We start from the raw sequence: 20,286 nt of genomic DNA, 5'->3' as shown, positions 1-20,286 counted from the left end.
ATTTGGCTCGGTATACGTTTCTTGTAACTATCAAAAAGGTAAAGTGGGGAAGTGGCGGTAATGGAGTGCAAAGCGACTCGCGTCATGGGGCTACCAGTTGACTTCCGTAAGGAAACTTGATGACACCAACTCGCTATAGCATGTCATTTTGTTCCTTTGGGGGGAATTCGGATCGGTATGAATTTCCAAACTACATGTGTGCCTTCTGGCATGTAAGTCCGAAATCGGAAGCCTACTCTAAGGCAGGTCTATATAAACATGAAACGGGAAACAAGCCTCTCAACCATTAACCATTACTTAGCAGCCTTGAATTATCATTCATTACCTTGGTCATCGTCTTTTGCTGGTGACTATTCGCTCACACATACCATGAATAACCACGAGTCTGAGTCAGTGGTGCTTATCGAGCACCCTATCCCCTCGGTCATGAGAATCACCCTGAATCGGCCGAAGTCCTTAAACGCCTTGAATGTGCCTTTGCTACGTTCTCTTGTCGAAGCACTTCGAAACAACGCCAGTGCTCGTATCATCATTCTCGAGGGACAAGGTGACCGGTCATTCTGTGCCGGCGAAGACCTCAAGCAGACTCTGGCACCAGAAACGGGCTCGGCCGAAGAGCTAAAACAGGCTTTTGAACAGTTGCAAGATATTACTCGTCTTACTTCATCCTCTCAATCCATCGTCATTGCTGCTGTCCAGGGTTTCGCCATCGGCGGCGGTGCAGAGATTGCACTAGCAGCAGACTTCGTTATCGGTGGACCCGGAGCCAAGTTTCGCTTTCCGGAAGTCTCACTTGGCCATGCTGTTACTGGGGGCATCACCCTTCGCTTGCCCCATATGGTGGGACTGTTGAAAGCCAAGGAATTGCTCCTCACTGGCCGTTGGGTGGATGCCGACGAAGCCCTCAAGCTCGGCCTCCTGACAGAGATCAACCATGACCCCAAAGTGCGAGCATTGGAGCTTGCGAGGCAGCTCTCTGAGTTTCCGAGCATCTCATTGTCATCCTCCAAAACATCTTTAGAGAAGACGCTTTTCGATAACATGGAGTCATGCTTGCAGGATGAAGTGAACGTGGCCAGTCACTGTTTCGCCCAGAGTGATGCAGCGTTGGGTTACGCCAACTTTGCGGCTCGGAAGGTGGCCACCACACCATCAGGTCATGAAACCAACGCTGTCGAAATGGGCAAGATTAGAGATCTTAACACGGCACTATGCAATTCTGTTAAAACTTTCCCGGAACGACCATTTTTTCGCTTTGGAGGTCAAGACGTCACTTTCCAACAGTTCAACACAGCAGTGGGAGCACTTGCTGGTGGCCTAAGGAAGCTCGGTATCGCTTCAGGCGATAGAGTTCTCGTTATGATGAGAAACAGTGTTGAAATGGCATATTCATGGATGGCTGTTAATCGACTTGGGGCAATATGGGTACCAATCAATCCTGAGCTCAAGTCTGTCACGCTCAAGGGTGTCATCACATCCGCTCAACCCAAGCTAGCTATCGTCGATGAAGCACTGTTGCCAGAGCTCCAACAGACTGGAGTAGTTGACGATGCATGTGTATTTGTTAACAAGCCGGATGGGACTGGTCCCCAGAGCTTCTCTAACTTGATGGAGCCGGCTACATCGGTTACAGAGCCTGTGAGCGTCACTCCAGCCACAACATCGGCATTGCTGTACACTAGTGGCACCACTGGGAAGTCTAAGCCCTGTGTTCTCTCACATGAGTACTTTATTCTTCAGGCCAAGGCATTGGTCGAGAGTTGCGAATTGCGAGACAACGATGTACTTTACTGCCCATTCCCCATGTTCCATTTGGATGCCACGGCCTTGACCATGATCCCCGCTCTCTTGCTGGGCGCCATTGCTGCAGTATCGGTTAGGTTCAGCGCCAGCAAGTTCTGGGACGAGATCCGTACCACAAGGGCCACGGTCTATAATTATATGGGAGCTACGCTGGCAATCACATACAAGCAACAGCCCAACGAACGAGACCGCGACCACAACGTTCGACTTGCTTGGGGTGTACCTCTGCCAAACTTCGCGCAAGAATATAAGCAGAGGTTCGGCCATTCATTAATCACTTTGTACGGAAGTGTCGAGTCCGGCATTCCTGTTTTCCAAAGACTCGGGGTTCCTTCTCCCCCAGGATCCTGTGGACGTGCACGAAAAGGTTACCAACTACGTATTATCAACGACTTGGGCGACGAGGTTCCAGTCAACACTCCCGGCCACCTTCTAATTCGTAGTGACCATCCCAACGCCATGCTGAAAGAGTACTTTGGCGATCCGACATATACAGCTTCAGCATTCAAAAACCTCTGGCTACACACGGGTGATCTGGCCAAGGTGGATGAACATGGCAATGTGTACTTTGTCGGCCGAGACAAAGATGTTGTGCGCCGACGTGGCGAGAATGTCAACGCTAGCGAAGTGGAGGATGAGTTCTTTTGTCATCCAGACGTCGTCGTTGCAGCAGCATATGGCGTGCCGTCACAGTTGGGCCCGGGTACAGAGGATGACCTCAAATTAGCTGTGCAGCTCCGTCCGGGAAGCACAGTGACAGAGGAAGAGCTTTGGCAATGGTCGGTTACTCGTGTAGCTCGATTTCAGGTGCCGAGTGTGATAGAGATTGTACAAGATATTAAAAGGACACCGACAGGGAAATTGGATAAAGCAACAATGCCTTTAGTAGGTGGCAAGCGGTTTGATATGAGACTATCTATATAAGATACAGCTTAGGAAATAAACGGCAAGGATCAAAATTGAAACTATCATCTTTTCTCTCGGCATATGTTTGAACTAATGACAAGAGTTATGGCCAGGTTAAAGACAAAGATGTAGTTAAGCCATGCATGTAGACTTAGAAAGAGACCTTCTCAACAGTTTCACGACGTAAAGTCTCTGCGTCAGCATCAAGAAGAAATCCAGCATCGATGCACTCTCGAAGTGCCTGACCTGCCCTCTGTCGATAGATGGCTGTTGAAAAGTACAAATCTTCCAACTTCTTAGCATGAAACGGCCATTCAGAACCTTTGGACATTATTAGTGAATACTTGGGTAGGACCAGGACTAAATATTTGCTTACCCCAGTACCAATTTGGACGGCCCTTTGGGGTCGCAGCAATAAGCCTTGCAAGTGGAACATCAGTATGAATTGTCCTCACGCCCCCAAGAGCATTCCCATGAAAGTCACGAACGATCTCATCAGAATCTCCAACAGTCTTGAGAATAGCACTCGGAGGGGGTGTGAAGAGAGGGTCTTTAGTCCACTTCTCCATAAGATCAAAAACGGCGTGATAGATAAAAGAATTTGCAAAAGTACTCCACTCTGCACCTTTCAGGTCAGCCACTGACCAACGCTTTAAATCAGTTTGAGATGCATATCTGGACTCTCGATGGGCCATGCCAGCAACTTCATACAATCTGAATCCTTCACTGTCCGGTCGGCGGTGCTTGGTCTCGTTCATCTGCCCACTAACACCGCAGGACAGTCTCACAGACTGAAATTCAGACTCGCCTAAGAGCTCTATGATAGCTGAGCCTGGAAAGTCTGGCAGAGCTTCACCACCAGATTGACAGGGAATGAAGCCCTCAAATGGCAATTCACCATCTGGTAGTCTCAAGTGCGATGAGTGTGTGATGAAACGACGAGTGACGCCTCCCGTCTGAGAGAGTCCACTAAGAACAACACGGTCAGCTCGGAGACCTAGTTGACCAGACCTTAGAGCATAAGACGCAGCAGCGATAATTTCTGGGGACTGTAGAGTCGCCGGCCACCACTCCTTCTTGAATTCATCGTATGCAGCTCGCAGTGATTCTTTCGTGATTTCTGTCACGAACGGGATGTTATCCGCAAAGTGGTCCGAGATAGGACCAGGAATGAAAGTCATATTCTTGTATCGTTCTGGATCGGCCGATTTGATTTTTCCAATTGCTGACGGGGCTTGCGAATCGATCTCGATCCAGGCATGCCCTGTTTGTCTTATTTAGTTAAGAGACTCTTATGAGGGTGAGGTCACTTACCATTGCGCATGAGCCACCTATTAATGTGACGCCAGATGCTTGTCCCTCCCCAGAGATGCGAAGGTTCCTCAATTGCAAACCCAGTAAATCGCTCCGGGTCCTTTGGGCATCGTAGAAGCAGGCGCGTGCAATATGGTTCACCAGCTGCAAAGCCGCTGATCATGTATTCTCTGCTGACGTATTCATACTCTGGAAGCAGATCAACATGATAAGGTTCCAAGATGACCGCATGTGAAGCTTCTGTCTCGGGTAGAAGCTCAATAATTGGCGTTTCAACACGCTCGCTATTGGCCTGAGGTTTCTCTACCGCCATGTTTTGAAGTTTGTAGATTTAGAAGCAAGTTTGGAGTCGTTTGCTGGACTTGGTAAGATGGAATTATTGTTATAATAGAATCAAGTAACTGGATTACTCTGATGGATCTACAGGGGGCCTAATTCGCGTAATTTATAGCTTTACTTACTGAATATTGATACACAGATGCCGTAGGAGGCAGACAGCCGACAGCATCACGTGATACCTTTTTGCCGACATAGTCGGCTATTTTCGTTATCGGATCGACTCCCCGTATTAACTAACCTAGATCGGCTTGTCGGTTCGAACGTGGAACTAACAACTGCGAGCCTTTTTAAGGTCTCCAGATAACCCCAGACTTTCTGGATACGAAACCCTTCAACCCCGGATTTTTCTACTCCTCGACACCCCCTCTACTGCATCGCTGGTGATTATCAAGCATCCTCTACCCATCATGACTGAGTCGCGCTCTTCCCCCACCGAGGGAAACATCATTACTCCAGCAAACTCGAACGATTCCTCAAACAAACATCATTACGAAATGGCCGAAGAACATGAAACGACTGCAGTCTTTGTATTCACCGCAAAGGAGGGTAAAGCAGTCAAGCGGAAGATTGACTTTATCCTCCTACCTATGCTATGTGCCTGCTATATCTTTTCGGTTAGTTCTTTCCGTCGACTTCTGTCCCCAAGTCGCTGATTTTTGTTCCAAGTTCCTCGACAAGACCCTTTTGAACTACGCCTCGATCTTTGGCATCAAGGAAGCATTGGGTCTGGAGGGCTCTGACTACAGCTGGCTCGGAAGGTAGAGCACCACAGATGTAGTATGATATTAGTTGCTAATGCTCTCAGTATTTTTTATATTGGCTATATGATTGGCTCAATGGTTTGGGCGAAGCTGGTACAAAGATGGCCCGGACATGCAGGAAAGTTCATCGCGGGCGCTGTTTGCGCCTGGTCTATCATTGTTCTCCTTACTGGTATGTTCATTTCAACTATTTACCTGCACCGACTTACATTGGTTACTGTCTAGTCAAATGCACAAACTTCGCTGGTATTGCAACTATTCGGTTTTTCCTTGGCCTATGCGAGAGTATTATTGGACCTGTTTTCGTTATCATTACCAGTAACTGGTGGACGCGCCCCGAACAAGCTTTCAGAACAGCGTTTTGGCTTAGTGGTACTCCAGTAAGTACTTACACCCTACCAGCATTACGTTAGATCTAATCTTAATTTTTCTAGATTGGCAACTTCTTCGGTGGTATATTGAGCTATGCCTTAGGCCTAAGTATATTTAATAAATCATTCTCTTTACTTTGACAGGTACTGATGCCTTCATGTGCAGTCCACGGTTCGATCGCAACATGGAAGATCTTTTTTCTCTTCTTCGGATCACTCAGCCTCGCCTTCTCTTTCGTCCTCATGTATCTCATGCCAGACAACCAGAGCAACGCCCGGTGGCTCGACGAGCGCCAGAAAACGATCGCAATCGAGAGAGTTCGAGAGAATCAGACTGTTACAAAGGATAGTGAGTGGAAGTGGCATCAGTTCTGGGAAGCCCTACGAGATCCACAAACAGTCTTCTTCTTTGTTACTGCCATGTAAGAGATCTTACAGCTTAAATTGGTATGGGAACTGCCTGTTAATCATTCCCTTTAGGGGTAATACGATGCCATCAACCTTTGCTAGCCAGGTAAGAGTAGCTCGGGCTGTACTTGATTGGTGAATACTGACATCAGGGGTAGTTTTCAAGTCAGATAGTGAAGGGTTTTGGATTTACAGCTATCCAAACCACTCTCATTTCCACTTGCCCTGCTGCAGTCATTCAGCTGTTGACGTTTCTTGTATTCTCGTATATCGCGTCCAAACACAACAACATCCGATTATATCTGTCGATCCTAGTTTCCATTCCACCATTGATTGGGGCTTCCCTTCTGCACACACTACCGACAACAAATACAGCAGGCCGATTAGCCGGATACTTCTTAACATACACGTCAGTGCTCGATATGAACCGTTTGGTGGCATATACTAACCCGTGGCTAGCCACTCCATGTCTTTCACTCTCAGTGCAGGCCTTATGGCTTCCAATTACGCCGGCAATACCAAGAAGTCAACGGCGTCTGGTATCATCTTCGCCGGGTGGGCAGCCGGCCTTATCGCAGGTCCTCGTGCGTAGCCAGCCTCGCGAGTCGCACTTCATTAGCTAAACATCTTCATAGAATTCTTCCTAGAAAGAGAAGCACCTACCTACAACCTAGCCTTTAAGATGCTGAGTAAGTTTCGCGAATACTACTACATCAGACCTCTTGACTAATGTGTTTGTCTAGTGGGATGCTATGCGCTCATGGTGGTACTACCTATCCTACAGCTTAGTTGGTATAAATATGAGAATGCGCGCCGCGATAAGCTTTGCGATGAGTCCGTAGCCAACACTAGGCCAGAGTTCACCGATGAGACAGACTTTGAGAAGTGGCGTACTTTTCGATACACGATGTAAGATCGGTCTGTTGACGTCTGGTTTAAACTCTCAGCAAAGATGGGTGGTATTATACATAACCAGACTACTCTATTTTGACCATATATTAGGCACTCAAACCACCAAGAGCATTCAGTAATTGAAATATTCCTTTCTATATAACAAAACGCCCAGTAGTGTTCTCCATTGCAAGCCCTATATCTACACAATTATCTCGTTCACGCATCCTACACACCGCCTCAACAAGTTCATTCGTTTTCTTAACATATAAACCCCATCTTTCACCATCTTGAAGGATTTTAATGGCCCAATCGCGATATATTGGGTCTTTTGTAAATATAGCGGCTAGAAAAAGAGATGAGGGTAATATTGAAGATGGCGAAGCAGTACGCGATGGATCTCGATGGATCAAAAGCTGGTGGTTCAGAATTTTGGCCACGGAGCAGTGGCTATCAATGGAGTCTAAGGGCTATGAGAAATTAGCTTCCATTATGTATTGGGGCAGGAGCCATTACTTACATAAACACTGTGAAGATACAGTAAAGCTGAGTGGAGAGCACCCAACACGGTATAACAGCCGTACACACCCGCAGGCAAAGCCGAGACTGTGGCCCCTTCTTTGGTATACTTTGATAGGTGCTGCTCCCACCGATGAATGAGAGTCTTTATATCTGCTTGTAGCATTTCTACCTCGTCAAGTTCGACTGAGCCCTTATGTTCGTGAACCCTCAGGTCGAGCTGCCCAACTCGCATGCGAAGAATGTCAGCACGCAACAGATGAACAAATGCACTCGTTGACGATGATTCATTATCCTCAAACTTGAAAATGAAGGAGAGCGAAGGAATCTCGCGTAATCGTCTGACCAGAAGCCCGCCGCCTAATCTATAACACGAAGCCCTAGCGTCAAGAGTAGCAAGGCGGAGAACAATCCGTCCCGATAATTCCGAGGGCTTCTCCAACGCTTCTCGTCCTTGGTTGCTAAAGATGATCTCGGTGGCGATGGATATGAGTCTCAAGAAGGAACTGACGCTCTCTCCCATAACGTGGACTCTCTTGACGCGAACAAAGAGCGCAGATAGGAGACCTTCTACTTTTGCTGTATAATCTTGGAAGGCACGATTGAAATGCTCCTCAGCGAGATTGTCGAGACGACAGGCTGTATCAGCAAGTGATGGATCCTGTAATGACAGATGAGATGCAGAGAATGATAAGATTGCGTAGTAGAGCGGCATAAAGAACAGCGACTTCGAGAATGCTGCAATGAAGAGGTTGTTATTGTTACTGCCATGATCAGTTACCTTTGAATAACCATTCATGACTTCAAGATAATGCTGTATCAATCGCCGAGTATCGACGTTGCCTGTAATCGAAAAGTCGGATATGTCAGTGTCTTGACCTAGTGGATCCCGATCAGTGTCAGGGCTAAGACAAGGAAGTTGAGCCACTGGGGGCATCTCCACTTGTAAATAGTTATCCGCAGTTGTTTGGAACAACGTAGGAGTTGATTCTATGAGAGGGAGAGGGATAAAGTCTACCCCTTCCCCAGACCAAAATAAATGCGGCTCCACGCCTAGGCCGGCATCGAAGTCAAACTCCTCAGGCAGATCTAATTGGAGATCTGTAAGATCCGTGAAAGCCTGTGGTTCGAACTCAGCTGCGTCGGCTGATTTAGTTGATTCAGCAGGCTCGTTGGAACCTTCCTGGAGGATCTGTTGTGGGAGAGGCGATGGCGACGCGTCGCCATCTTGGCCTCTGCGGCGGTTTCCGACGGTTCTTCGACGTTTGGGCGGCGGGGTATAATTCTCTCCTTCGGCGGGCTTGTTCCATTGACATGGCAACCCAAGTCTCTCACAATTTGCACACGCTGACAACGTCGCGTGGTCACCATCACGCGGAGATCCGCACCGCACTTTGCGTATTTTACACGTGTAACAGCCTGGTAGAACCATCAGTCTAGGCTGGAGGATTTCCTTGGATTGTGTTTACCTGCTCTCGATCGCTTTGGCTTTGGCTTGGTTGCAGAAGAATCCTCGGGCGGCATGGCGTAATTGCGGATGTGGTTTTGGAGTAAGAGGGGGTAATTAGCATTGCAGCAAAATTGGTTATTTATTATTAGCTGGATTTAATATCACGTTTTCTTAACGCTAACCCTAGCTTGTTTTAGTGCACCGTGCAGCGCAAGATCCCTCAGTCCTTTGATATATTGGATCAGAATAGCAGCATCTGTAATTGGAGACTATCCAGGTTGCATTGCGCTGGAAATCTTTAGTTAGAGGCGCTGTAAATCGCAAGCCTCTTGTGCTTCACAACGGCTTTCATAGATAGAAGAGCCTTTTAAGAACAATTAGAAAGCAACTTTTATTAAAAAGAATAAGTTTTTTTATTATAGGATGTAAGTTCTAGTGTAGTATAATCCATGTATTAGTTTCTCTTGACACTTCCATCCAGCTAGGTCGACGTGGAACCCTTTGCTGATACTCTCGAGCCATACTTCTCCGTTCCCAAACGCGCGTCATGAGTTCCTTTGCCCGTTGATACAACTGAAACCTGCAACTGTCGAAGGCTCGATCCATCCACTGCCGTAACTTCTCCCGTCTCGACTCTCCCATTGCCTCGCATCCAGCGATGAAGGCTGCCCATGCAGAGCCAGGTCCAGCCTGCCCATGCCGTGCTAGCGAATCGTCAAATATTTCCAATCCCCGGATTATCTGGTCGACATAGACTTGAAGCACGAGAGGATGAACGTTGCGGATGCGCCGGTAGAAAAAGATGAGCAGAGCCGCTGTAAGGCATCTGAACATGCACACATTTGGCGGGTCATTGGCGTCGATGCTTGCAGATAGATTGCGACTCTCAACAAAAGAGCAGATAGCGTCTTCGAGACTTTGAGCCCGGCGTTCCAATATCTCCACAAGCCGATTGTTGCTTAGCCTCTGGGGAATCTCGGTAGCATCCAACCAGTTTGCTAGCCGTGTGGTGCGTGATAGCAGACTAAGCCATTGCTCAGGTATGCCGTAAATGACATGAAAACCATCCTCAACACTAGTACGTGGGTCTTCTAGATGGATATCTTCGGTCCCGGCTTGGGCATCTTTGTGTCCTTCAAGGTGGCTACCAATTTCTTCAAAACGGTGTCCGATTCGGAGAAAGTCATCTAACCGCGTGTTCTCTTGTGTATTATGGCTGGAAGACTCGTTTGCCATGATATTGGCCTCTGCCCCGTCAGATATTGCCGGCTCCCCAACACTAGCGCTGATGGCATGCTGAAAAGTTCCATAGTCGTGAAGCACATAAGTACTCTCGCCGACGATTCTATTCCATGTATAAGCATGATGCAGCAGGCGTATTCGCCGTGAAATGTTCCGCTTTGAAAGCCCACGGAACCGCACAAGTCGCTCGGCCTCGAGCTGGAATCGCCGTGCCTCAGTCTGATTAGAAGTCACCCACTGAACTTTTCCATTAGCACTGAGGTTTCCAATAGTTTGGACAGCTATTACATACAGCGTGAGCCATGAGTGCCTGTACAGCCATTAGTTGCTCTTTATACTTTGCTGTTTTTGGGCCTCGTGTTTCTGATTCGAGCGACCGACTCAGATGTATATTAGCGTGGCGGATTGTTTTCGTACTGAGTTGCAACCAGTATTCTGCTGATTGGAAAGACTCCTCTCCGGTCAAATATAAATGATGGGATGAAATAGCAACGATTGCGCACAAATTCGCGAGCTTGGCTTCATTTACCTCTGGTTTCTTGAGAAATGTGACCTCAGCCAGAGTCTGTACTGCCAGTTCGTGATGCATCGGCCCCCACGCAAACTTCTTAGCCAGAGGAACTGAGGCCATCCGCGGCATGACTACAGAGTTGAAATTTCTTAGAAGAAAGGTGATGTAAGTAGAATGCCAATCTACAGCCCGGAGTTCATCTTTGAAAGAGGGCATTAAGGGAAGAGTATTCATTGACATGTATGATTCAGTGTGGGAGATGCGTGTCGTTCTGGAATATCCGAGGTCAGTCGACGTTTCGAAGTCGGGAGCACTTTCGAGTAATCCCCGATCCGTACATCCATTGGCTGACGGCATCCAAGGGGTGTTCTCGATATCGAGCGTGAAAAGATCGTCCCATACAATGTATCTGTCCCAATCACTAATTCTATTGTCAGCCCAAAATATCAGATCATCTGCGTGAAAAGGAAACTTGGAGGGATACCAAATATCTGTTGCTGGATCTGTGTTGCTGACTGTTGCGTCAGCATCGGCATTAGATTCAACATTGAATGTTGCTGCTGCAGCCGATTCTCGGTCAGGGCTTGCATCAAACACACCAAAAGGTCCTATAGTAATTTCTGGTGTATTAAAAGAACGCGGATTTCTGGAGTGATCATCGATATCTACTAGAACTGTGCCGACGGAGCTGGATGGGACACTAGCGGATATAGTCGCGGCCATCAAGGCCCGAGACTGCTCTAATTCAAAATAAGCATCGTCGTCTCTGTATTCTCGACGCCGCCGAGCCCTTGTATCTCACCAGTGTAGAGATGCCGCCTTGAGCCTTGACTGGGGTCGGCAGGCGCTTCACGCTTGCTAGACGATGATGCTCCGACCCAACACAAGTCGTTTGAGAATCCGTCACATGTTTCTCCGCAAGCCTGACATGTGAGGCAGACCGGTTTGACCTGATCGCATTTGACATGGCGCCGTCGACAGGTAAGGCATCCTCCCAGAGCATATGGTCCCCGCACTCGTCTCGGCCCAGTCTCCGGTCTTGTTTGCCGTTTGTGGCTATTCCCGTAAGCTTTAGGCATGCTGGCAGAGAACAAACCAACACGGTTTGCTTTCAATTCGCGTGGTTTCAGTGTTTCCTGCGTCAACATTCAGAGAGCGAGCGATGTTGCTATGAGATGTTTTGCCCTGTCTCTGGACTAGTCCAATCGGCGGAGGTGCCGCAATTGGTTTGTGGGTCGGTTTTCTTTTCTCAGTAGGTGGTTCCGGACCACAAAAAAGATTTTAAACTGCCTATAGCCAGTCAGCTTCCTCCATATCACGGACGGGTTCGGAATTTAATACCAAATATAGATGATCCATACAATGCTGCATGTAATAATCTACAGTCCATGGAAGCGAGTTCTCAAATCAGCTATAGGTTCCTTGAGCTCTCTAAGTACTTAAGCATCGTTTTCTATCTGTCCTTGTCCTTCGTTTGTCTGTGTTGTCCAAGATTTGTAACCACACTCTATATATCCTGAAGCCTCTTTTAAACTCTTGACCTTATCACAGTGTATCCTTAATTATTATTTCAGGATCTACTTGGCCACCGAACCAAGGAGCCAAGTCCACAAACCAGACATACAATGCAAAGCTTATCTATAGTAGCATCAAACTCTCCAGATGATCCAATAACGTCACCACCTGGTCATGCAGCTTTAATCGATCAATCAAACACCCGCCACATGCTTACAACGGTTGATGAAGTTCCTTATGATACAGAATCCCATTTGTCGTCATGGATTTGCGTCTTTGGGTCGTTTTTGTTATTGATTCCATCCTATGGTGCGTGATCATCTCACCCTTGAATCTCGTCTCCAGATCTCATTATAGAAGCGAGACTAACGCATTAGCCACAGGCTTTCCCCAGGCGATTGGCACGTTCCAAGCTTATTTACAAGAGAACCAGCTATCTGAATACGCAACTCGTGATCTCGGGTGGATTTCAGGTCTTTACACAGCACTCACATTATTCTTGGGAATACAAGCTGGGCCTATCATAGACCGCTTCAGCCCCATGGTCGTAGGCCCCATAGCCACTGCTCTGACGATTCCCATGTTCTTCTTGCTCGCGGAATGTACTGAGTACTGGCATTTTATCTTGTGTTTGGGTATCCTTGGCGGTATCGGTGGTGCTCTTGCTTCGACAATTGCGCTATCCATCGTTGGAAAACTCTTCACCCGGCTTCGGGGCCTGGCCATAGGATTGGCTCTCAACGGTTCCGCACTCGGGGGCGTCATAATACCATTCATTCTGAGAGAACTGTTTCCAACCTGGGGCTACACATGGACAATAAGGTTTCTTGGTATACTTATGATTGGTATAATGATCCCGGGTTGTGCGTGCTACATACCGTACATGAAGATGTACAACCTGCATATTCGCAACCTCCAGACAAACATCACAATGCAGCCGTCCAATGTTTCAGACGTTTCTGTTACTCCTTGTGACCCTGCTGGAAAGTCTGGCGCCAGCGCTGCCATCAATTTCAATGCCTTCCGGTCGCAGACATTCGCCGCCGTCGCAGCAACATTCTTCTTACTCGAATTCGTCATATTTGGCACTTCCGGCAGTTTGCCTACTCTTTCTCTGCAGGCAGGCAACTCTATTGAGACGGGCTACAACCTTATTGTCATTATTAATGGAAGCGGTTGCGTCGGCCGTATTGTGTCGGGCCTTTTGGGAGATAAATACGGTCATTGTAACACCCTGTTTCTCGCCATCGTGTTGACAGCAATTTGTGTGGGGGCTACCCTTGTGCCTTTCGGTGGTACACAAGTGAGCGCGCTGTATGCTTTTGCTACGCTGTGGGGGTTGGGTTCCGGTTTCTTCTCAGCCCTCATCCCAGCTTGCCTGGGGGAAACCTGTGGGCACAAGGATTATGGGCAGTACCTTGGAACCCTTAATTTCACGGTAAGTTTTGCGTTGCTTATTACTGTACCTATTGGCGGTCAGATGTTACAGACATTAGGAGGCCAGGCACTTGCAGGTCTGTATGTCGGAGTTCTGTGCATTGCTGCCTTTGGAATCTATATAACTAGGTCTTTGCTAGTGGACTCGTGGACGTCTTTTCAAACAAGAGTTTGAATAGTTTACGAAAACGATGCCGAAGAACTTCGTCAACACGGGTTGTTTGCGCAAACTTAGAAGCAGGAACAAGAGTTTCCATCAAAGACTCCAGTTCACTAAGAAATCAATTTACATGATGATCTTATGAAAACTGGCAATGCTTGACCTTGAGACCTCTGGAAAGGTGTTATGTTCAAAGCTGCTAGCAAGCCTCCTTGCAGACTATACTGTTACTTTCTTCAGCTTGGCGACAACAACTTTCAATTACAGCCATTACGTATAAATATTTTCCCTAGGTGTCAACTCCCCGATCATAATCCAGAGACGAACATTCCTCCATTACTCTGTAGGCTATGCATGTCAGGCACAATTATACAGATCTTTAAAGTTATTAGCATTCTTATTAACTATCTGACATGAAACATCATACAACTAATGAAACATCTAATCTATTCCTTTGCCACTTTCGTTTTGTCATTCCAACTAACTTTTGCATCACCAAGCCAAAACCTCTTGGATACCCCCGCAAGACAAGCTCGAACAAAGCGCCTCGTCCTCCTTGTTTGCTTCGGAAGCATGATCAGATGGCAACTGCTGTCTCGCCGGCCAGATCTGCTTGCCTGCTTCCCTCTCAAGCTTGGCATGCTCATGAATCGCCTGTCGATGAGATTCCTGGAATGAGAGTGGACCATGTTCCAGTCGTGGATGCAGCTCTCCACTAACAAAGATTCCTGCGTTGAGATTCTTCTGAGCTCCAATACACAAGTCTTTATCTTCCGAGACAACGCGTGCGTAGAGATCGGCGATGTTATGGAAGTCCTCTTCGGAGGAGTTCTTGTTGCGGAAAATTTGATAGTGCATTGATGAGGTGGTTGGGCCAAGTGGCATGAAACGCTGGATCATCATAAAGTGAGGCCTGTATAGTGTTAGAGGAACCCAAGCTCGGAAGATAGTAGGTACTTACAGGACGACCACTGAGGCACTGGGGTAGAAGTATGTGCTTGCGAGTTGCATTCCGCTCTTCTTCTGCTCCTCGGTCTGAATGCTCGAGTGTTTAATCCATCCCAGGCCCGTGTCGCACTTTGTCTTTCCAAGGTCTGCAAGGGTAGGAAGATCGGGATGGGTCGTGGGGCAGTGATAGCATTCGTTAAAGTTGTCGGCCAGAATCTTCCAGTTGTACTCGCCCTCCATGCTGTATTCCTTGTCGAGAGTGTAGTCATCCCAGTTGACCTTCTCAAGACGTTCTTGCTGATCAATACCCTCGAAGTAGCGAGTCCAAGGTTCCGGGTTCTCAGAGCTGTCGAGGTTGACCCAGACAAAGCCATACGCATCGACCTTGAGATGGATCTTGAAAAGGCCGTTCTTGCTCTTGTCGAAGTTCTCGAGCTGGTCGTAGTTGGGTGCCTTGGCGAGGTTGCCACTCAATCCATAAGACCAACCATGGTACTTGCATGCAAAGATAGATGAGTTGCCTTGCTGTCCACCTTGAACGACAGGAAAAGCGCGATGACGGCAGATGTTATGGAAGGCATTGAGGTTTCCCTTTCGATCGCGGGCAACGACGAACTCGTAGCCGGTAGTGTTGAACTTCATCCAATCGCCAGCCTTGGGAAGCCGGTTCTGATGGGTAGTGAGTAGCCACTTCTTGGAGAAGATGGCACGCTTCTCAAGCTCATACATCTCGGGAGAATTGTACCATGTTGAAGGGAGAGCACGGACGGGACTTCTGTGGCTTGTTTCGGTGAAGTTGTCACTCTCGACGTTCACCTTGAGCTTATTCATTGTTGACATTGTGTGGTGGGCTTTGTGGAGATAAGGTTTGGTGAGATTGGTGGTGTTTATCTTCCTTGGGAGAGTAGCTTGACAAGACAGGCATAGCACTTTCTTATAGACAATCGTGTGCCTGATGGAACCCGGGCTAGAAGATAACGACCCCGATGTCCCGGGTCGAACCCCTCACGATGACAGCGTATCGGATGCGCACTTTGGTCATAGTGAGGCTGGTCTTCGGGAGTTCTGATAGTGCACGCTTGAGCAGGTCTTGTGACGTTGATCACCCGACCCCTTCAGTCAGAGATATGGAAAGATAGTGGTGTTAATTGTCGCTCAATGATTGGCCAGCTCGCCGAGTAGCGGTATCGCAGACCGAAGCCGTATCTTCCGTCAAACAGACATCACCAGTAACGCAGCAGCAAACGATATCGCTTCTCGGCTCCATTGGGTTTAGACTCAGGCACCTGATCGGCTTCTGGACCGCTTCGGGACAGATAAAGAGAATGCGCAAAGCCAATTGGTGGGTGTCAGTGTCACCCCGCATATTCCTCTCGGTACTGAGACCCCCTCGGCTTCAGAACCCGAGAAGCTTCAGCCGCGTCGAGTCTAGAACCCGAGAGATGTGCAACCCTCGCTTCGGTTTGGGAATCCGTGTGAGATGATTGAGTGTCATGGATTCTTTGTTGTTCAATTCAAGGGTGATCTTTGCCCTTTGTGGACATGGGTATGCAAGCTGTGCATATAATGAATGATGTGTCAATAACTTTATGGCAATTTCAGCCAGTCCCGAGTTTGGTGGCTCAAAGTTTGATAAGCTTGGGAATAAGGCGGAGAAGATCGAGGTGAATGCGGGGGTGGGTCATTGTTGTCAGTGTTATCAGTTTGTCAATTCCGCACTCTTGGCTCCCCGCTGTTTGGCTGCTCACCGTTTCTGACTGTACGTACCCGCAAAACGGTGGAACTATTCCCTTCGCAGTTCAAGAAACGGAACTGTGAGCTAGAGCGGGTCGGTCAGTCACGCGGAGGTACGGTCAATAGGGTCAAAGTTAAAGGTCATGGACAGATAAGTTGAGTAGGTATATGGAATCCGGATTGGATTTAATATGCGGATTGCGGTAATTCACCCAAGCCGCTGCCTATCCTGCCTAACTGGCCTATTTGCCCTGATCTTGGTGTTTGTCCTCATGATTGACAATCACGTGGCCTGTTTGCGGGCCCAATCTCAGAGGAACCAAATCCTACCCTATGGCTTATAATTCATTATACATCTTGGGGCGTAACATCATGATATATTTTTAGTTGCAATTGACCAAAACACTCAACACTTCTTCTGTTCATTCTAGCAAATATGGTCAATGCTTGCACGCAGAACACTGAGAGTCTTTGCTGATTCATAAGTCCAAGTCCTACTCCGGATTTTGGCGGACTTAACTCTTTTTTCGAAACATGTGTTCTTTTGCTGCAAATGGTAACATCCAAGCATGAAGCTTGATTTGTACCATTGGGGCAATTCAAACTGCCTTCCTTGCGCATATAGTGTAATTAATTCGACGTGAGAGGACGGAGTCGGGGTTCCTCTGCCTTAACTCCGACACAACCATTTCCTGAGGTGGGCCTGTTTGCGGAGTTTAAATAGCTTCAACTTAATAAGTGTCAAATACCTCCAGCTTGCAGATCACTTCCATCAAGCAACTACATATCATAAACTGCAAACAAAATGACAACAAAGATTGCAATTGTTGGTGCTACTGGGGAAACGGGAGGGTCAATTGTTGATGGCCTCCTTGGATCCGAAAGCCAATTTGTCCGCACCTCCGCCTTTCCAACTTGTTTGACTTCGCTAACCTGTGACAGGAAATTACAGCTTTGGTGCGACCAAGCTCAGTTGAAAAGCCAGCGACTATCACCCTAAAGGAAAGAGGCATCAAAATTGTGCCAATCGATCTGGGAGGAAACCATGATGAGCTGGTTGCTGCTCTCGAGGGAATTGACACAGTCATCTCGGCCATTCATTTTCAGTCACTTAATGATGAGATTCCACTATCCAATGCAGCCAAGCGAGCTGGCGTGAAGCGATATGTCCCATGCTTCTTCGCTACCATTGCCCCTCGTGGTGTAATGGGTATTCGCGATCGAGTACGTTGGGGCCTTGTCATGAGTCGGCAGAGCTAACGATCACTCTAGAAGGAGGAAATTCTTGACCATATTCAGCGGATCTATCTTCCTTACACTGTAATTGATATAGGCTGGTGGTACCAGCTCACCCTGCCCCGAGTCCCATCCGGCAAGCTCGATGGCAGCCTCGTATTCCCTAACAACAACATCATTGCGGGTGGTAACAACCCTTCTGCACTCACGGATGTTCGCGACATTGGAAAGTATGTCGCAGCCATCGTTAGCGATCCAAGGACCATCGACAAGAGAGTGTTGGCATATTCAGAGCTCAAAACGCAGAATGAGATCCACAAATTGGTCGAGAAAGTGATTGGCGAGAAGCCAGAGTCTACCAGTGTAAGTCTATCAACTCGAAGCCTTGTGGATAAAGTATTGAGCTATTGCAGATGTCCAAGGAGCAGCTCGACGAACAGCTGGCCCCATTCAAAGGCTACAAGGAACATAGCCAGATGCGTGGTATCTACGAGTACTGGATGTCTTGGGGCGTACGAGGCGACAACACGCCAGAAAATGCCGTATACCTTGGGTATGTTCTTGCCAAGGACTTGTATCCCTCGCTTCAAGGTCGCAGCCTGGAGGAGTTCATCCAGGATGCTGCCGAAGGAAGGGTCAAGAAAGTCTACCAGCATTGATAGTCGAGCTGTTTATGCCTCTCGAAAGAAGCAGTAAGTAATGTTGGCTATTCAAGGCAAAAGTTTTGCGAGGCTCAATAGGATGCCAGTATAATACCAACATATTGAGAATGCAAGACCTGAGAGATTTATGTCAGCATGAGACCAGCTTGACACCACATGTAGGGCCTTCTTGCAAGTGGTGATTGTCAGATAGACAAAATTCACTCTGGATGGGATATGGACTAAACTGCCTTGTAGGCTTGGAATGGAGTATTATGCAGGTCATCGTTCAGTTTGGAACAAGAATCGAATGTTCTGTGCCATTGACTCCACAGATTTGGTCCCTGATCTCCTCGGTGAGTCGGTGAGTGAAACATTCCGTGCAAGCCAGCGTCACATCAAGCGCCTCGGAATTGTTTGAGATATTAAATAACGAAATTGGTGTTATGATCCGCAAGTAGTACCTGCAAGACATGGCACGAGGCGACTCGAGAAACTCGGTGAGTTCTTGCGTCCGGCTGCCCGTCATCCCGCGTGCATTGTTGATAAAAGTTTGGTAATCGTACCACTTCAATTGGCTGTGATCAAATGTCCAAGACTCGAAAGATGATGGATGACCTACAAGGGTTGATGCCAGTTGTAATCTCATTAAAGTGCCGCATCACTTGCGGAGAGCTATTTCTGGGGATGCCAACAGCGAGATTTCCCCAGTGGGGGATGGAGTATGTCGCTATACCACTGAACTAACATACCTGTGCGAAAGTCCAGCGGTGAGCTGTTAGTGCTGATGTCGTGCTTTGGTCTAATGCTGACTAAAGATGACCATCGCGAAACATCGGAGCCGAATCATCTGATGACTCCGGGATATTCTCGCGGCACTCAGCAACCTCAATTTCTTCAGATATCTTCATTGTCTAAGAGGTTACAAAATTTACATCACCAGAGAGTAATACCAAGCCAGGTCAAACAGCCTTTGTAGCAGGATAATGGGAACGTCAACGAAACTCCTTGATACAAGATCTCGGGCGCTTTGACGCGTTGAAACGTCCCGAGATGCGGCAGATACAAACAAAGCCTCAGCACGGCACGAGCAAGCAGAAATCTGGCACGATCTCAATTGGATCTCTGTACACTTTGCAATTATTGGCAGCGCTGTAGAAGCAAAATTGAATCAGCAGATGCTCGACACCCAAGGCATGAAGAAAGCAGCCCATTTACTCCACAATCCACGCCACTTACGCCCCAGCGTGGTACGAATCTGACCAGCCCTGAGACTGGGGTCGGTGGGCTGACCTGATGAATCTGCTATGCGGAACTCACCGGCGATATAGCAAGATATTGAGACAATTGAGAATAGGGATGGAGGGAATTGATATAAGACAATGTCCAATTCAGCTTGTCCAGACCATCATCATCACTCAACACTCATCAGCATAGACAAGCATCTCATCTCAACTCAGATCACGGTCCTACAACTATCGCATACATTTACACTTCAATTTTATATCGAACCTTCATCATGACGACCAACTCATTCGGCGGAGCTCTTCCTCGCTTTGACTTTCCTTCTCAACCGGCCCCAGCTGTATCTCGCATGGCGCGCATCCACAAAGCCCTTCCAGTTGTATTAGTCGCAGCAACAGTAGCTGGTGAGTCTTCTTCACGGGATATCACGATGATCGTCTAACAATTGGTAGCTGTCGCACTCAAGACCACTCAAGAAGCAAGAGAGTCTCATACTTCTATCCCTGCCATGTTGTTTAGTCGCGCTCCAGCTCAAGGCTTGGTACCTCGAGGACAGGGGATCATTGGCAAACAAAATGTTGACTTGGGCGAGAAGCCGAACAAGTAACGAGCCGTAGATTTAAATGGAATCGAGCTGCAGAACGGATGAAGAAGATACAAGTCTAGGACATTATATTACTGAGAGCAGGGCTGGTCCCAATACATCGTTTAATCAATATAAGGAATACCATCACAATCACCTCAGAACTCGCAATGCCATTGAAACAACCGGAATAGGAAGGACGTAAACAGGATCCCTGCTAGAAGATTGCCACTGGCGATGTGTCGCAGTACCTAGAAGGATCGATTGGTCAT

General features: G+C 47.7%; 9 protein-coding genes across 10 annotated transcripts; 5 read left to right on the top strand and 4 right to left on the bottom strand.

Moving 5' to 3' along the window:
* Positions 1–369: 369 nt before the first annotated feature.
* Positions 370–2,787, top strand: FOIG_15813 (uncharacterized protein; the record flags this gene model as incomplete). Its single annotated transcript, XM_031217204.1, has 1 exon — positions 370–2,787. The coding sequence occupies one exon, from the start codon at positions 370–372 to the stop codon at positions 2,725–2,727; it is 2,358 nt and encodes a 785-aa protein (XP_031053101.1). The 3' UTR covers positions 2,728–2,787.
* A 73-nt stretch (positions 2,788–2,860) lies between these two features.
* FOIG_15812 (uncharacterized protein) lies at positions 2,861–4,336 on the bottom strand (the record flags this gene model as incomplete). The annotated part of the gene is made up of 3 exons (XM_031217203.1): positions 2,861–3,030; positions 3,086–3,973; positions 4,024–4,336. 3 exons carry the CDS (start codon positions 4,334–4,336, stop codon positions 2,861–2,863), a joined length of 1,371 nt encoding a protein of 456 aa, XP_031053100.1.
* A 433-nt stretch (positions 4,337–4,769) lies between these two features.
* On the top strand, positions 4,770–6,815 carry FOIG_15811 (uncharacterized protein; the record flags this gene model as incomplete). Its single annotated transcript, XM_031217202.1, has 11 exons — positions 4,770–4,976; positions 5,029–5,120; positions 5,168–5,295; positions 5,349–5,503; positions 5,558–5,603; positions 5,661–5,916; positions 5,975–6,008; positions 6,061–6,311; positions 6,362–6,486; positions 6,538–6,591; positions 6,646–6,815. The coding sequence occupies 11 exons, from the start codon at positions 4,770–4,772 to the stop codon at positions 6,813–6,815; spliced, it is 1,518 nt and encodes a 505-aa protein (XP_031053099.1).
* A 402-nt stretch (positions 6,816–7,217) lies between these two features.
* Positions 7,218–8,849, bottom strand: FOIG_15810 (uncharacterized protein; the record flags this gene model as incomplete). The annotated part of the gene is made up of 3 exons (XM_031217201.1): positions 8,782–8,849; positions 7,314–8,731; positions 7,218–7,256 (listed from the first exon to the last, which is right to left on the bottom strand). Exons 1-3 carry the CDS (start codon positions 8,834–8,836, stop codon positions 7,218–7,220), a joined length of 1,512 nt encoding a protein of 503 aa, XP_031053098.1. The 5' UTR covers positions 8,837–8,849.
* A 334-nt stretch (positions 8,850–9,183) lies between these two features.
* On the bottom strand, positions 9,184–11,420 carry FOIG_15809 (uncharacterized protein). The gene is made up of 4 exons (XM_031217200.1): positions 11,318–11,420; positions 11,000–11,255; positions 10,297–10,936; positions 9,184–10,241 (listed from the first exon to the last, which is right to left on the bottom strand). The coding sequence occupies exons 2-4, from the start codon at positions 11,236–11,238 to the stop codon at positions 9,195–9,197; spliced, it is 1,926 nt and encodes a 641-aa protein (XP_031053097.1). The 5' UTR covers positions 11,239–11,255; positions 11,318–11,420; the 3' UTR covers positions 9,184–9,194.
* An 872-nt stretch (positions 11,421–12,292) lies between these two features.
* FOIG_15808 (uncharacterized protein) lies at positions 12,293–13,642 on the top strand (the record flags this gene model as incomplete). The annotated part of the gene is made up of 1 exon (XM_031217199.1): positions 12,293–13,642. One exon carries the CDS (start codon positions 12,293–12,295, stop codon positions 13,640–13,642), a length of 1,350 nt encoding a protein of 449 aa, XP_031053096.1.
* A 419-nt stretch (positions 13,643–14,061) lies between these two features.
* Positions 14,062–15,570, bottom strand: FOIG_15807 (cytochrome P450 oxidoreductase). The gene is made up of 2 exons (XM_031217198.1): positions 14,589–15,570; positions 14,062–14,540 (listed from the first exon to the last, which is right to left on the bottom strand). The coding sequence occupies exons 1-2, from the start codon at positions 15,413–15,415 to the stop codon at positions 14,120–14,122; spliced, it is 1,248 nt and encodes a 415-aa protein (XP_031053095.1). The 5' UTR covers positions 15,416–15,570; the 3' UTR covers positions 14,062–14,119.
* Positions 15,571–17,037: 1,467 nt separating this feature from the next.
* On the top strand, positions 17,038–18,840 carry FOIG_15806 (uncharacterized protein). Of its 2 annotated transcripts, XM_031217197.1 has the most exons (4): positions 17,038–17,201; positions 17,252–17,533; positions 17,582–17,908; positions 17,959–18,840. In XM_031217197.1, exons 1-4 carry the CDS (start codon positions 17,115–17,117, stop codon positions 18,202–18,204), a joined length of 942 nt encoding a protein of 313 aa, XP_031053094.1. In that variant the 5' UTR covers positions 17,038–17,114; the 3' UTR covers positions 18,205–18,840. The 2 variants fall into 2 exon arrangements, with proteins under 2 accessions (XP_031053094.1, XP_031053093.1); XM_031217196.1 differs by having other exon boundaries at positions 17,087–17,201; positions 17,582–18,840.
* A 203-nt stretch (positions 18,841–19,043) lies between these two features.
* FOIG_15805 (uncharacterized protein) lies at positions 19,044–20,231 on the top strand. Its single transcript, XM_031217195.1, has 2 exons — positions 19,044–19,835; positions 19,884–20,231. The coding sequence occupies exons 1-2, from the start codon at positions 19,706–19,708 to the stop codon at positions 20,036–20,038; spliced, it is 285 nt and encodes a 94-aa protein (XP_031053092.1). The 5' UTR covers positions 19,044–19,705; the 3' UTR covers positions 20,039–20,231.
* The last annotated feature ends 55 nt before the right edge of the window (positions 20,232–20,286 follow it).

Source organism: Fusarium odoratissimum, assembly GCF_000260195.1.
Source record: "Fusarium odoratissimum NRRL 54006 unplaced genomic scaffold supercont1.59, whole genome shotgun sequence".
In the NCBI taxonomy this organism is placed as follows: Eukaryota; Fungi; Ascomycota; class Sordariomycetes; order Hypocreales; family Nectriaceae; genus Fusarium; species Fusarium odoratissimum.
This window is presented reverse-complemented; position numbering and strand designations above follow the sequence as displayed.